At 42.5% G+C, this 13,925-nt stretch overlaps 1 protein-coding gene across 1 annotated transcript; it reads left to right on the top strand.

Moving 5' to 3' along the window:
• Nucleotides 1–405: 405 nt before the first annotated feature.
• Nucleotides 406–10,993, top strand: CLRN3 (clarin 3). The gene is made up of 3 exons (XM_036386159.1): nt 406–634; nt 7,989–8,174; nt 10,719–10,993. The coding sequence occupies exons 1-3, from the start codon at nt 406–408 to the stop codon at nt 10,991–10,993; spliced, it is 690 nt and encodes a 229-aa protein (XP_036242052.1).
• The last annotated feature ends 2,932 nt before the right edge of the window (nt 10,994–13,925 follow it).

The raw sequence follows: 13,925 nt of genomic DNA, 5'->3' as shown, positions 1-13,925 counted from the left end.
TAGAGAGAGATTGGCTAGAGATGGGCAGATTGCAGGCTGGCTGTCAGGATTTGAGGAGGAAGAAGCAGGGAGGTCAGAGCTGTCCAGGAGGAGCTGGGAACGTGCCAGAGCCAGGCTCTGCATGAGCCCAGACCTGGGATCTGGGAAGCGACGCCTTGGCCAGGACCATAAATCACCCATGGACAATTCCAGCGGCCTTTGCCAGGCTGCTTTGGTTGTCACCATGGCAACACCTTTTCCCCAGGGCAAAGTTCGATTATTTTACATTTTTATTGCCACTTCTGTTTGCTTAAAGTTTACCAGAACGACTTTGTGCTCGGACAGCGCCGAGGAGGAATCACCCTCATGGTACGCGGGACTAAAGGGAACCAAATCCTCTGAACTGGGGGGAAAATCCGGGGAAAGATGCCATCCAGGAAGAAAACCTCCATGTTTGCCTCTGCCTTTTGCACCTGTGTGGGCTCCTTCGTGGTGATCTGTGTGGTGCTGGCCACCCCGCAGTGGGTGAGCAGCGAGGTTCGCTTCTCGCGCACCGGCACCACCGTCACCGTCAGCCTCACCTACGGCCTCTTCAGTGGCACCTGTGAGCAGTTCGTGGATGCAGGGCTCCAGGTGTCCAAAACCACCTTCCAAGGTAAGTGCTGGCACAGCTGGAAGGGGACCAGAGCATCCCAGACTGGTTTGGGTTTGGAGGGACCTTAAATTCCATCTGTTCCCACCCCGTCCCACACCTTCCACTGTCCCAGGCTGCTCCAAGCTCCATCCAGCCTGACCTTGGGTACTTCCAAGGATCCAGGGGCAGCCACAGCTTCTCTGTGCCAGTCTTTACATTGAATTTAAATCCGTATCTCACATTTCAAAATTATTTAAACTGTTTTAAGATGCGTATGTCCATCAGCGGCACGAGTAAGATCTCAGCTTGGGTTGGATACAGGGAAAGAATTGGACTAGCCTTGGACACTTCCAATGATCCAGGGGCAGCCACAGCTGCTCTGGGCAGCCTGTTCCAGTCCTTACATTTAATTTAAATCCATATCTCATATTTCAAAATTACTTAAACTACTGAAAGGTGGATGTGTCCATCAGCGGCACAAGTAAGAAGATCTCAGGTTTGGGTTGGATACTGGGAAGGAACTGGACTGGCCTTGGACACTTCCAGGGATCCAGAAGCAGCCACAGCCTCCCTTGGAAACCCATTCCAGGGCATCACCATCCTCACAGGCAGGAATTCCTTCCCCATATCCAAACCCAAGCCCAAGGTCTTCTTACTCATACCACTGACAGATGTATCCATCTCACAATATCTGAAGTGAGAACAAGAATTGAAGTGGAGGATTTAACTGGTATAAAATAAGACCCCCCAAAAAGCACAGAAATTCAACAATAACAGCTTACCACATGTGATCTTGGCCTGCACCTTGGAACAAGGGAAAAAACCACAAAATGAGGCTTTCTGTCAAATTGACTTTGATTTTCGGAAGTTCAGTGAGGAACAGGAAAAGCAACACTCATCACTTAATTAAGGGATTTACAGACCTTATTCACCTTCCAATTTCATGATGTTAATTTATTGTTTTGACTTTAAACATTTTGCTGCCTGCTACTGAATTAGCACCGTTTTGATAAAGAAAGGTTTGAAGGCTGCTGCAGGAAAAAGAACAAAACACACAAAACAACACCCAAGGGGAGATAAACCTGAAAGCTGCTGCAAGGATCAAGGGTTTGCACTTATTTTATCTGCCTTGCTGCCTCATCAAGTTCAGAGCAATAATGCTGGTGACACACTGGAAAGGGAGAAAAGCCACTCAAAAGAAAGCTACCAAAAATATGAGCAGGTCAAGTAATTTAAAATATGAGCAGGTCAAATAATTTAAAATATGAGATATGGATTTAAATTAGATATAAGAACTGGCACAGGTGCCCAGAGCAGCTGTGGCTGCCCCTGGATCCCTGGCAGTGCCCAAGGCCAGGCTGGACATTGGGGCTGGGAGCACCTGGGACAGTGGGAGGTGTCCCTGCCATGGCAGGGGTGGCACTGGATGGGATTTAAGGTCCCTTCCAACCCAGACCAAACTGGGATTTGAAGATTCTTTAAGAAATAATTTCGTTTTTTGGTAGGCTGTTGTGAGATGTCCCAGCACAGCAGATCTAAACCTCCAGCCTAATAAATTAGGCTCTTCCCCAGCCTAATTTATTCCTGAAATTGCAGCAGCAGAAACACCTGAATTCCCACGGTGGCAGAGCTGTGTTGCACAAACCAGTCCCCATGTTTGACTGGATTCCATTTCATTCCTGTTCTCATGAAACCCTGAGCACAGCAGCACTCCCAGCAAGAGGTGGAGCATGGATTGGTATTGTTACATAACAAGTACAAAATCCCAACTCATTCCATCCTATTTTATTACAGCCACAGCCGAATAACAAAAGTGATTTTTAGAAGAGTAAACAATAATAAAGATATAAAATCATTTATATGTGGTTGTAGTTGGCTGAAGCCCCAAACCTTGAGCCATGTGGGCAGCTGATTTTAATGTGGCTCTGTGGGAAAGGTGGAATCCTGCCCTGGGGAGCTGATGGCAGAGGAGGTTCCAGGCTGGCTGCAGTCCAGGGACTGTGCCCTGCCTTTGTCTGAGGCAGCTCCCACAGCCCAGTGCCAGGGCCTGGGTGTTGCCACCAGATCGATTTTAATCAGAATTAATGAAATGAACTCACAACACTCTGGTATCAGTGGAGGGTTTCAGTTCTCTGCCTGGCCTGCATTGGTGGTATTGGGTTTTCCCTCACCAGATTTGGGGTTTTGTGCTTATCATTTATCAAATGCTGAGAGAACATTTACAAAAAGTGATCTCAACTCTCCCCATCAATTATTTAGGGATGAACAAAATGAGTGAGCTGCTGGATTTGTGAATTTCCTTCCACAGCTGCTGAAAGAAAGTGATGCTTTAGCAATAATCTAAATTTGGGTTTTCCCACATCCCCCACTGGTTCTGTCAGGCAGGTATCCAGAATGAGAAGAACTGACTTGAAATTAATTCTTAGGGTCTAGAATAAGCATGATTGTCATATTTTATATTATTTGCAGAAGAAATCCTTCCCTGGGAGGGGCTGGGCTGGCACAGGTGCCCAGAGCAGCTGGGGCTGCCCCTGGATCCCTGGAAGTGCCCAAGGCCAGGCTGGACACTGGGGCTGGGAGCACCTGGGACAGTGGGAGGTGTCCCTGCCATGGCTGGGGTGGCACTGGGGGGGATTTAAAGTCCCTTCCCACCCAAACCAGTCTGTTCATTCATTGTCTTCCATTTATAGTTGAAATAGGAAAAATGCTTCCTAGAATTCCATATATTCTCTCTTCATATTCAAATTCATTTATATTCCTGTCCTCCTAAGGCAGGAGATGTATTTCCTTTGCTGAGATCCTTAAATAAATGGATTTCCAGTGCTATGGAGGAACAAAGTGCTGAGCTCTCTCCATTCCAACATTTCAGACATCAACAAGAGGAGTTCTAAACATCCCTTAAAATCACAGCATGATTTAAAAGCAGCTGTGCCCTGCCTGGGGGCTCTGCTGTGCACCCCACATGCATTTCTCAAATGGCATTGTCATATTTGGGTGTGGGAAAAGAAGGACAATCCCTGAAGGGTAAATCAAAGTCAAGAACTTGGGGGTGATTTTCAGGAATAGTCCAGGTTGACTTTTATCAGTGGTCATTCAAAAACAGATCATCAACAGCCTTTACAAAAAAAAACCAAACCCAAAACCAAACAAACCCAAACAAAAAACCCCGACAACAACAAAACAACAAAACCCAAAAACCCACAACAAAAACAAACAAACAAACAATCAACAAAAACCTTATTTCTCTAGAAACCACAACATTCCAAGAAATTTGCAAGCATAAAGATGAAAGACAAAGGGATCATAAAGATGAAAGACAAAGGAATGCCATTTCTGGCAGTGCCCTGTGCGTGGAGTGCCCAGCCAGGGTGGCTCTTTCCCAGCCTTAATAGAGCAATAAATCACTGCAGCCACTCCTCAGGCTCTGGGGATGGCAGAATGCAGAAGTTATTTAATAACCAGACTCCTCAGAGCCCTCCTGAGCTTTTTGAATGATTTGTCTTACAGAGGAACCAGCTGGGAGTAAAATGTCTCTCAGAGGAGGTTTGGGCACGAGTTTGGGCACAGCTTTGGCTGGTCCAAGCCAAACAGGGAGAGGTTGAGCCCGGCTCAGGAAGAACCACGCCCAGGGAGGCTGGAATGTCAGGATTTATCCAGCTGCTGGCAGCCAGCAAGGCCAGCAACACCCAAGGAAGGCTTTCCAAACTGACCTCAGCGCAGAGGAATCATTTCACTTTCTAACTTAAATATCCTCTAAAATACATGACAGAACTTAAATATATTCTAAAATACACGACCAAAGCTTGGAAATGGCTGGAATTCATTGGTGTTCTCATCAGTTTCCAGGGATCTCCTGCAAAGGGGGAAGCTCTGTTGAACTCTCTCCTCAGGAGTTTTTGTTTGTTTGGGCTTTTTTCCGTGATTAATCCCTGATATGTCATGGGTGATTGCAGAGCTGTAAAAGCTGCTGGGAAGGCTGACTAAGCTCAGTGAAAGTCTGGAAAAATCCTACCCAAACATGTAAGAATAAAGGATGAAAACTAGAAGAAGATGCAGGAAATTAAGGAGAAATCTGACCAAACCCTGTTTTCATTCCAGAATTGTTGTTTCTCACAGTTCCAGAGGTTATCCAGCTGCAGGTTACCACTCAAAAAATATTTGAGTTTGATCCCACCCAAGTTGATCAGCTACAGGAGATTCCTTCTGTTTGCACAGACTGCTGTATTTAGGCATTTATAAAAGAATCAGCTGCCATGAAAAGAGCATTTTCTTTCAAGCCCTCAGCCTTGTGCTGTTTCAGACATGGCTACAACAGCTGGAGGCTGCCAAAATGCCACCCCCTAAACTGCAGCTCAGTGTCAGACATAAACAAGATCAATTAGAGGTGCAGGAGGTGTAGCCAGGCAGTTCTGGAGAAGTTCTGAGAGATAAAATTAAGTGAGGCTGCCAGAGGGAAATTGCACAAGCTTGGCCGGTTTGGCTCCAGACTTATTTGTTCTTCAAGAAACAGATCTCAGGTGATGGCCAGGCTGCTTCAGCCTGAGTGCAGGGTACAACCTGCTCACTTCCATTCCACTGAGTGATATCCCCTGGATGCCCTGCTTTCCTTTTCTCCCAGGAAAATTGTTTAAATTTACAGCTGATTTCCATAACACAGCCTTACCTGCCACTGCCTCCAGCAGAAATTAACTTGTACTGCAGTATTAGATAAAATGTGAGAGGAATCTCCTTTTCATTCTTTGCCAACAGCTCTTTTTATTATGTTTATTCCTCTTTATGGGATTTTTACTATTTTTTTCCTGCTGTGATTCCTCCCAGTCATGCAGTACCTGAATATTTTGCAATCATGACTCTGTTCAAGAGCAGCACAGAAAGGGAATTTTCCTACTGAAGTCTGTGTCTCACATCATCTATTTGAACAAAGCTCCAAAACGTTGTCACTGCATTTGTTGCACCATAAAGCACACTATAGCTGCCTTTTCAATCTTTAAATTTGGAGGAGGGAAATAATTCACCTCAAAAAATAATACTTTGAGGGTATAACATTTGGGTTGAGTGTCTTGTTACCAGCAACTTATTGAGGAACTGGAGGGATTTAGGCAAAATTTGGTGACAGTTCTGAAGGGTTTGACCACAAGAGCCATGGAGCTACAGCAGGGAATGATCTGGGAACAGGCTGGGGAAAAGGAGAGGGAGCAGGATCTGGGATCAGCCCTGGGAACCAAACCCTCCCCAAACCCTGTCCTGTCCTGGTGGAAAACAGCAGGAGCTGCTCCTTTATTTGAAAAGAGAGGAGCCAGTCCTGCCTGCAGGGCACAGAGACAGATCCAGGGAGGAGATGAGCTCAACCATCCTCATCTGCCCATGGATGGCCACACTCAGATTTATTTGTCCTGCAAATGCACCTGATCTGTCCAGGCAGCAGCTTCAGTGGGCTTTGGGAAGGTTTTCCTGTCACATTTATTGCAATTATAGCAGCATGACTGCTGCTAATTTAAAAGGAAATACAACTGGAGCAGTGTTTTAAACTGGAGCAGGGTTTTAAATAGGCATTTGTGGAGGTGACCGGACACTGGCAGAGGAACACCCAGATTTCTGATCCAGTTTAGGCAGAAAATTCCTGTCTGGCCTCATGCAGAGGAAATTTTTACAGAAGTATTAAGGAACAGAAGTTTACTGCCCAGCTAACTGCAGGATTAGCAGGCAAGAATTTATTTCAGCCCAGGTACCTTCACCCCATGTGGAATTTGGGTTCATTGCTGTGTCCAAACCTCCTGCACTTTCTCCATCCCAATCCCTTTCCATCAGCCAAATCTCTGCTCATTAGCTTTTAATTACAGCCCTGGCAGAAGTCACAAGGTTTTCCAGACCCACCAGACTGGGCAGGGCAGGTTATCAGAGAACCATGGAATATTAATGTTGGAAAAGCTCTCCAGGATAACTGAATCCAAGCCTCAACCATGTCCCCAAGTGCCACAGCCAGGCACCTTCAGCACATTTCCAGGGATGGTGACTCCCTGTTCCAGTGCTTCCCCACCCTTTTTCTGGGGGCAAACTTTCCCAAATCTCCAATCAAACCCACTCTGGCACAAGCTGGGGCTGTCTCCTTGATGCCTTTTTTTGGCTCACTTAAAAACAGAGGCCAGACAGGATTAAGGGAATAAAAGTGGGTATATTTAATATTTGATGAAGGGCTTTCAGGTACATTTCAGCACAAAGCCTCCCCAAGGGGCTACACCCAAAATGGACCAATGTCATGAATTTTTGATACTTTTATAAGTTTCATCCATTTACATATCAGGGGTTAATCCTCCATTTACAGCTTCAGGTAATGTAGTCATTTACTCCAGTTTACTCCTCTCCAAATCACTTTTATTTGTACTTTTCGGGCCCTGAGGCTGTAGGTGATGCCTGGAGAGGCTCCCTGGAGCAGAGGCTGGACAGAGTTAAGGAATAAAGCAGGGATTTACTCAAAGGCCTCACAGGACACACCTTGGGCAGTGGCAGAGCCTGGCCATGGCTCCACCCAAGATGGACATTGAGTCACAAGATTTCACATTTGATCAGTTCTGCTCCATTTCCAGGCTGGGTTCAGGGTCCAATCCCAGCTCCAGGGATGCAGTCCCACCCTCCCAGGCTGCTCTCCTCCATCCCCTGCTCTGGGCACTTTTTGGGGCTGAAGCTGCAGAGGTGTCCTTGGTTCTGGGGCTGGAAAAGGATTGTTGTGTGTGCCTGAGCTGTGAGGAGAGCTGCTGGCACTTTCTATGGAATGTAAAAACTTCATATATACAAAACTATATAGTGTATATATATACTATATATAGTATACATATAATAAATATATAGTGTATAGTATCTATATATACATTATACATAGATATACACACACTATACCATATATTTTTATATACTATATATATTTGTATATATTTATGCATAAAATATAATATATATACACTATAGTATATATATACTATACACATTATATATAGCATATACAGTCTTATGACTGTAGTATATAGTAAATAGTACATATAGTCTTACTACTATATATAGACTATATATAGGATATAACTAAAACAATATTATATATAGACTATATAGAGTATATAACTATAACAAGTTCAGAGTTATATACTAATGCAGTACAGAATCTGGAAAATATCAAAGCTAAAACTCAAGGCATCATTTGGTACCCTTGAGTTTCAGGCTTAGAGGAATTGTTTTTCCTGACCAAGACATGAAGACAGTTAAGGACATTTTACATGGAGTTTAGTTATACCCTAAAGCACTAGAGGATTTGAAGAACAGAAAAGCTGAAGCCCAAGGCATCACCCTCTCCTCTCTCCTCTGTCCCTGCCCCTCTGTGTTGCAGTCTCAGAGGCCCTGAGCAGCAGCAGCAGCAGCAGCAGGAGCCTGGTCGTGGCCACCATCGTGGTGCTGGTGCTGGCCCTGCTCAGCTCCCTGCTCAGCGCTGGCTTCACCTGCACCAACGCTGTCAGCAACCCCTACCAGACATTCCTGGGACCCATTGGAGTCTACACCTGGAATTCCCTGTGTGGTGAGTGCCATTCTAGTCCTCACATCCATTATTTATATCTATATCTATGTGTATATATATATATATATGTATATATATATATATATACACAAAATTAATTATTATATTATGATCTATTATATTAGATTATCATTATTATACTATATTATATATATCACATTTAAATGGAAAAAAATTTAAAATAAAATAGATAAAAATAAAAATAAAAATAGATAAAAATAAAATAGATAAAAATAAAAATAAAATAGATAAAAATCTATAAAATATATTATATATATTTTTATAATATAATATATATTACATATTATATATATTATATATTATATTTTATATTTTAATATAATTTTAATATAATACATTATATATTATATATTATATATTTATATAATATATATTATATAATATATTTTATAGATATAATAATATATTTTATTATATAAAATATATGATATAATATATTTTATAGATTTTTATATATTTTATAATACATTATATATATAATACATTATAATATATATAATACATTATATGTAACATAAATATTATATATTTATATATATGTGTGTGTGTTTGTGTGTTTTTTCTACATATATATATATATATATATATAAAATATATATTCCGACATTAAAGAATATAGATCTGCAAGAAGAAACGTCTGGAAATGCATTCTGCTCTCTGGGTTTGGTTTTTAACTGTGCCTGCTGGCACACCTGAAAACCACCTTTTAAACATGATTAAAATAAATGATATGGCAATAAAATAATATTTATACGATAGTATTTATAGGGAGACACCAGTTTGGAGGAATGAGCCATGGCAAAAATTATTCCCCTCTTTAAAACATAAAATTCCCAGGTGGAAATAAGTTTAAACTTGTTTAATCATTAAAAAAAAAGGGTGGAGATGCTGAGTCATTAGAGCTGAGGAGCTGTTCAAGAGGCTGGAGCTGGGAGCCCCATTCCTGCTGGGATTGAGCCCGGCTGCTCCCAGCCCCCCTGTGCTGCTCTGGCCACCCCTCAGCTCTCACACTCCAGCAGTCTCAGGAGGATTAGGTGTTCCTCTAATAATGGGTTTGCACTTGAATAATTTCCATTTAATACATCTGATTACAGAGTACTTCAGTACAGGAATTTTGGCCTTCAAAAGCTCTTCAGGTTCAGGGAAAATGTTCCCAGCAGCATGCCCCTGTCCTGGGGACAAAACCAGACCTGGATGGGAAGGGAACAGTGCAGATAATCTTAATTTTTACAAGTACAAGTGGAGGTGTGAAAATCACTCATTTTTTAACACAGATGCTGAAACAGCTGTGAAACACAGTCAGAAAAGTGAACAAAGCTTAATTAGACAATTATTCACTCCTGAGACTTCTGAGTCAAGCTTCTGAGACAAGCTTTTCCTGACCAGCCCCTGAACCTGCAAGCTCTGTCTGAAATGAAAGGACCATGGGCTGGCCAAAATGAAATTGTGGGGAGAAAATAAATTCTGGTGTTGGCTCATGGCTGTGGTTACTTTTAACAGCCCTGCAAGTGCAGTGACCTGGACGGTTATTTTGCTGTGGGTGCATTTTTATAGGAAATCACACATCATTTAACGTGGGAGGTCATCTTGGAGGTGCCTAATTCTCCTACCAGGGCTCTCCTGAATAGAAAATGAAGCTGTTTCAGCATGAGCTGGGCTGGGATGAGGTGCCTGGAGAGGAGGAATGGAACTGTTCCACCAAAGTTCAGAGATTAGGGCTCTGTTGGCACGAGGAAGGCAGAGATGTAACAGCAATATTCAGATAAATGTCAAAGCAGCTGAACTTTTACATTTGGGAGGCTGCAAGAAATAGACCCAGATCTAATAAGACATCACATTTTGGCTTCTCCCAGACTCATCCAATAATTCAAGTTGGAAAAAACAGGAGGGCTCCAAGTCTAACCCCTGGGCACAGCCCAGGCTGCTCAGGGCTTTATCCAGCTGTGACATTTATCCAGCTGTGACATTTATCCAGCTGTGACATTTTACCCAGCTGTGATATCTTATCCAACTGTGATATTTATCCAGCTGTGATATCTATCCAGCTGTTTTGACTTTATCCAGCTGTGAGACTGCCCATCCATGAATTTGGGCTCATATCAGACATTTACAGATCACCAAAGAGGTGAATACACAATACTCATCAGCACTAAATTAAACGCAAAAAAGTTAAATTAAATGCTTTATCTAAGAATAATCAGTGAGAATCTAATAATTTTAGATATATCACTGCCTATATCAAAACACCTGTCAGATACTATTGGGTGGGGCAAAAATTCTTTAAATGCCCCTGTAGAATTGGTAATATTAGATAAACTGATTTAAATCCCTGGACCAGGGCAAGAATTAAAGCAGATTATATATGATATGCTATGATATGATATATTATTATGTATATTATTAATATAATATAATATAATATAATATAATATAATATAATATAATATAATATAATATAAATTATTATATCTACACAAATAGCACTACAGTTCCTCCTCTAAAATTTGCATTTCTGTTTTGCAGGAGTCCTCACCCTCATAGCCATGATCCTTTTCCCTGTGAATGTGGAAGGGAACAGCCTGTCCCAAGAGCTGGCCCACAGCTGTTCTAGCTCCCTGCAGACACACCTTGGATCCAAACACAACTATGGATACTCCTACTGGATCATGCTGCTCATCCTTTTCCTGAACATTGCTTCTCTCATCATCATCTATTTCTACGACCACGCCAGATATTCCAAGAAGAAAGAGCAGGAAAGACCCATAGAGAATGCACCAAAGGATGTTATTCTGTTTTGAGGACACCTTGGAAAAGGGGGTGTGAAGGAAGGTGACTTTAATGTGGACAGCAAATTTCCATTTGCTCTGAGTTGTGTGCACACTTCAATTCCCAGATTGTTTTGAGGACACCAAAGCCTGGTTTGGTTTTGTGCCTGCTGGCCCGAGCAGGAAGATCAAAGCCATTGTTTTGTAGAGCCTGCAAACACCAGGATCCCTTGGGATGAGGAGAAATGGTCACTGAGGTGCTGCTGCTCCATTTTCTCCTTGCTATTCTCAGGGATCTCCTGCAGGTCTGGAGGCTCCTGGGCCTGGGAGCACCTGTGGCCAAAATCCACAGGGCACAGAGTGGATTTAAATCCCTGGGGGCATTTAAAGCCCTGTGGAGGTGGCACTTGGGGACACTGGGGTGCCCTTGGCAGAGCTGGGGAATGGCTGGACTCCATGGATTTTCCAGCCTAAATGATTCAACAGTTCCATGAGAGCAGAGAAGCCCAGTATCTGCAGGTTTTTAACAGAGGAACACCAGGAAAATCCTGCTTGAGCCCTGCCCAGAGCCAAGGGCAAAGCCACACCTCGGGCAGGTGAGCCCAGCCCTCTCCACACGCCCCTGCTGGCACAAAGTCCCTTCCCCAGGTGATGGTTCCAGTGGTGATTTCTGGCCAGGGCCATCCCCTTGCCCAGTTTGAGGAGTGTTTCATGTGCTCACAAAGACTCAGGGCTGCAGGACTGCCCAGGAGGGGGGGAATCACAGTTCCATTCCCTTCTCACTCCTCCCAGGGAACGAGCACTGGGACCTTGGGACAGATCCAAAGTGCAAAATCCTGCTCAGAGCACGTGTTCAGCACTTCTTCTCCTTTGTCCTTCACCTCTGCAGCCAGGAGAGACTCTTTTTATTCCTTTAAAAAGAAAAAAAGGCCTCCTTTTCCTTTCCAGTGTGATTTTCAGTCACGCTCCACATCTGTCCTGTGATACAAGAGGTGCTCGTGGAGATAAAACAGCACTTTGGAGAGGGGATGAGGAGATACAAGAGGTGAATCCTCACTATTTATGTCACAAAAAGAAACTTTGGAGATGAAAGCAGCCAGCACTTTGTGCAGCTGAGCTCTTTCAAAGGAACCAAAGCAGAGGGATTTCCCATCCTCCCTCTGAGGGCAGAGTGGGGAATAAAATAAAAATAAAAGAGGATTTCTAAGACTTGAGGGGTGGCACAGGTCAATAAAACCAGGGCTGATCTTTGCCTGGAAGTGCTGGGGAGGGCTGGAAATGTTATGGTGCAGCCAAACATTTGCCAGTTTTGCTTTGGCTGCAAAAATTTTCACAATTTCAGTGTTCATCTGTCAGTGTTGGGCCCAGGCAGCATCTGTCATACACCACAGCTCTGCTCAGAGGGGTCTGGTGGAGGGATGGAGTCAGAATAATGCAGCAGGAGCCAGAATTCCAGCTCTGGGGAGCAGGAGCTTCCCCTTGCCTGGGAGCTTCTGCTGCATCTAAACACTGGTTTGGTGTGGTATTTTCTGGGGTCCTCATGGCAGGAAGGAAATGATGAATCAGACTCCATGTTCTTAGCAGGCTAATTTGTTATTTTATGTACTTATATTATATTAAAGAATGCCATACTAAACTATAATAAAGAATAGAGAAAGGATACAGAGAGAAGGCTTAACAAGATACTAATTAAAAACCTGTGATTCTCTCCTCAGGGTCCTGACACAGCTGGCTGTGATTGGTCATTAAGTAAAAACAATTCACATAAAACCAATCAAACTTGGCTGTGATTGGTCATTAAGTAAAAACAATTCACATAAAACCAATCAAACATTCACCTGTTGGATAAACATTCTCCAAACCACATTCCAAAGCAGCAAAACACCGGAGAAGCAAATCAGATAATTATTGTTTTCATTTTTCTCTGAGGCTTCTCAGCTTCCCAGGAGAAGAAATCCTGGCGAAGGGATTTTTTTCAGAAAATATGACAGTGACAGTTTGGGAAATCACAGAAATCCTGCTTTTGGGTGCCTGTTGGGAGCACGTGGCTCTGTTGAAATCAGACTGGAGGTCTCTTGTTTGCCTGCAGACACCAGAAAGTGGCAGTGTAACAAATCTCACCCGCTTTGATGTGAGTGCCAGATCAAAGCCACCACAACACAACACAAACCCGATTTAAACAGGAGTTCAGGTTGCAGCTGACTAACAAAGCTACCTCGGGATTCTTCCTCTGCATGATTTAGTTCAGTTTGAGGGCAGAAATTCCCTTCCCAGCACAAAGAGCTGCTCATGGATGGCGGAGGGGAATGGGGTTGAGGAGCACCCACACATCCCTGCCCCAACCCCATTGATTTGGGGCAATAAACTGCAGGGTACAATATTTACAGGCAGAATTTTAAATATAGAAAGCTTGCATTTTCACTTTGCTCCAAAAGCAGGCACCCAAGACAAGCTCAAATTCAGAAGTTCTCTGTGAGCTGCTGGTAATTCCTCCTGAATTGGGGACCAACCAACCAACCACAGCAGGAGGGAACACACAGAGCTGGCACCAACTTTTCATCCTAAAATTCCCTCAAATGCTTCCCTAAAACTCCTTGCCAGTGCTGGGAAGTGGCAGCAGAGCCACTGTGTGCAGGGGGGAGTTCGAAATTATAGAGTTTATTTTATACATATATATATCTATATATATATCTATATATATATCTATATCTATATATATATATATAAAATAAATATAATAAATTATAAAATATAAAATTATAAAATATAATTTATTATATACAATATATATAATAAATATATATAATTATATATATAAAATATTATATAATTTTTATATATATACATATATATGTGTCTATATAAAAATATATATAATGTATGTTATATGTTATTATATATATTGTTATTATATATATTATAATATATAATAATATATTATATATATTATAATATACAATATATA

The sequence above is a fragment of the Molothrus ater genome, chromosome 8, assembly GCF_012460135.2.
Source record: "Molothrus ater isolate BHLD 08-10-18 breed brown headed cowbird chromosome 8, BPBGC_Mater_1.1, whole genome shotgun sequence".
In the NCBI taxonomy this organism is placed as follows: domain Eukaryota; kingdom Metazoa; phylum Chordata; class Aves; order Passeriformes; family Icteridae; genus Molothrus; species Molothrus ater.
Note: the sequence above shows the minus strand (reverse complement) of the source record. Positions and strands in the feature narration are given on the sequence as shown.